This window comes from Triticum dicoccoides, chromosome 4B (assembly GCF_002162155.2).
Source record: "Triticum dicoccoides isolate Atlit2015 ecotype Zavitan chromosome 4B, WEW_v2.0, whole genome shotgun sequence".
Taxonomy (NCBI): domain Eukaryota; kingdom Viridiplantae; phylum Streptophyta; class Magnoliopsida; order Poales; family Poaceae; genus Triticum; species Triticum dicoccoides.
In genome coordinates this window covers 684,026,308-684,027,960 of record NC_041387.1, presented here as the reverse complement: position 1 = coordinate 684,027,960, position 1,653 = coordinate 684,026,308, and the positions used below count along the sequence as shown (strand labels likewise).

Genomic DNA, 1,653 nt, shown 5'->3' with positions numbered 1-1,653 from the left:
TCCGTTTTGGTCCAAACGGACAAGTGCGGACAGGACGGGGTCCCGCGTTGGAGTTGGCCTAAAGCGCTCGAAAAATAAGTTTCTTCCTTGCTTGCGCTTGCGGTGGGTGGAGATCATTCCTTTCATTATTGGCATGGCATGGCCTTGCGTTGGCGGTGTGGGGAATAAATTCCTTGGCGTGACAGCACCGACAAAGTCGGACAACACCATGTGCGCGCGCAGTGTGACAGAGCAGACAGACAGAGTAATCTAATCTGATCTTATCTTATCACACCCATCACGAACAGATCATTCTAATCATCCCCAATTCCCCACAGAGGTTTGCATTCCACACCCTAATCTAATCTAATCTGGATGTAAACGAATGGAGCAAGAGAATTGGGCATTCCCTCCAACATCCGATTCAAGAAAAAAGAAATCCATCCGCATCAATCAATCAATCAATCAATCAATCAATTATACTTATAATCCAATCCAAACAAATAAATTACTACTCCGGAGTAGAGTACAGTACAATACAATACAATGGCGTCCTCCCCTTGTTTCTGATCTTACAAAAAAGAAAGAAATTGGAATGGATGGGAGGAAGAAGAAGAAGAATCACAGCCACAGGAGGGTGAGAGACAGAGCGAGACCTACGGATCCGGCGGCCCGGTGCAGGGCCATGGAGGCAGCGGAGTCGTCGTCGGCGTCGTCGGGTGAGAGCGAGGGGAGCGCCTCGGACGGGGCAGCGGCAGGCGGCAGCGCAGAGAGCGCCTTGAGCGCGGCCTCGTCGTCCGCGGACGGCTTGAGCAGCTTCCCATCGGGTCCAGGCACGTCCACCGACAGCTTCTGGCCCTTGCGGCAGCGTCCCGGGGCGGCGCTGGTGAAGTAGGCCCGGCCGGGCTTGGTGAGGTTGAAGACGGAGTTGCCGTCGTCCAGCTTGAGCAGCGGGTCGGAGACGTCGCAGGCGGCGAAGGCCTTGGCGGTGACCTGGACGGCGCTGTCCTGGCTGGGCGGGTAGAGGAAGAAGAGGGCGTCGCCGAGCTTGACGGGGACGGACTTGGCCCAACGCACGTACACGTCCGGCTTGGTGGACGGCGGCACCCCCCACGCGTCCAGCCCGCCCACCTTGTACTCAGCGGCGGAGGACATGGAGACGCACAGGCACAGCAGCAGCGCCGCCAGGGCCGCTAGAGTCGTCGTCGGCGTGCCCATCGGCGTTGGGTTGGGATTGGGATTGGGTGTGGCTACTGGCTACTGGCTTGAGCTAGATGAGCAGGAGGAGGAGCACATGAGGGGTGAGCAGTGTAGCATTTATTTATGAAGAGTGGAGCGGGACCGGAGGAAAGGTAACCAACGGCTGGATTCGCCGCTCCTCTGGATTTGACCGCCACGTGACGCAAGTGTGCGGCTAGTAAAACGGTCGGCTTACAGCTTCTACCGTCTCCGGTAACTCACCCATCACAAAAATATCAAAATATCGACCCAACCAGACCTCTCCAACGGACGTCACACACCCGGACTGACCGGCATCTCTCGTATCCGCCCCAAATGTACCACCGATATGAGACAGCCAGAGCAAGCCCGGCTCACCATCAACCCCATAGATGTCCCACAAAAAACCACGTCGGGCTCATCGCTTCGAAACCCTAGCTCACTCACTATTCTCTC

General features: G+C 56.6%; 1 protein-coding gene across 1 annotated transcript; it reads right to left on the bottom strand.

Moving 5' to 3' along the window:
- Window positions 1-432: 432 nt before the first annotated feature.
- On the bottom strand, window positions 433-1,293 carry LOC119292379 (early nodulin-like protein 1). Its single transcript, XM_037571239.1, has one exon. The coding sequence runs from the start codon at window positions 1,195-1,197 to the stop codon at window positions 601-603; it is 597 nt and encodes a 198-aa protein (XP_037427136.1). The 5' UTR covers window positions 1,198-1,293; the 3' UTR covers window positions 433-600.
- Window positions 1,294-1,653: the final 360 nt, after the last annotated feature.

What these genes read in the sequence shown, in the direction of transcription:
- LOC119292379 (XM_037571239.1), bottom strand. Translation starts at nt 1,197, where the DNA reads ATGGGCACGCCGACGACGACTCTAGCGGCCCTGGCGGCGCTGCTGCTG.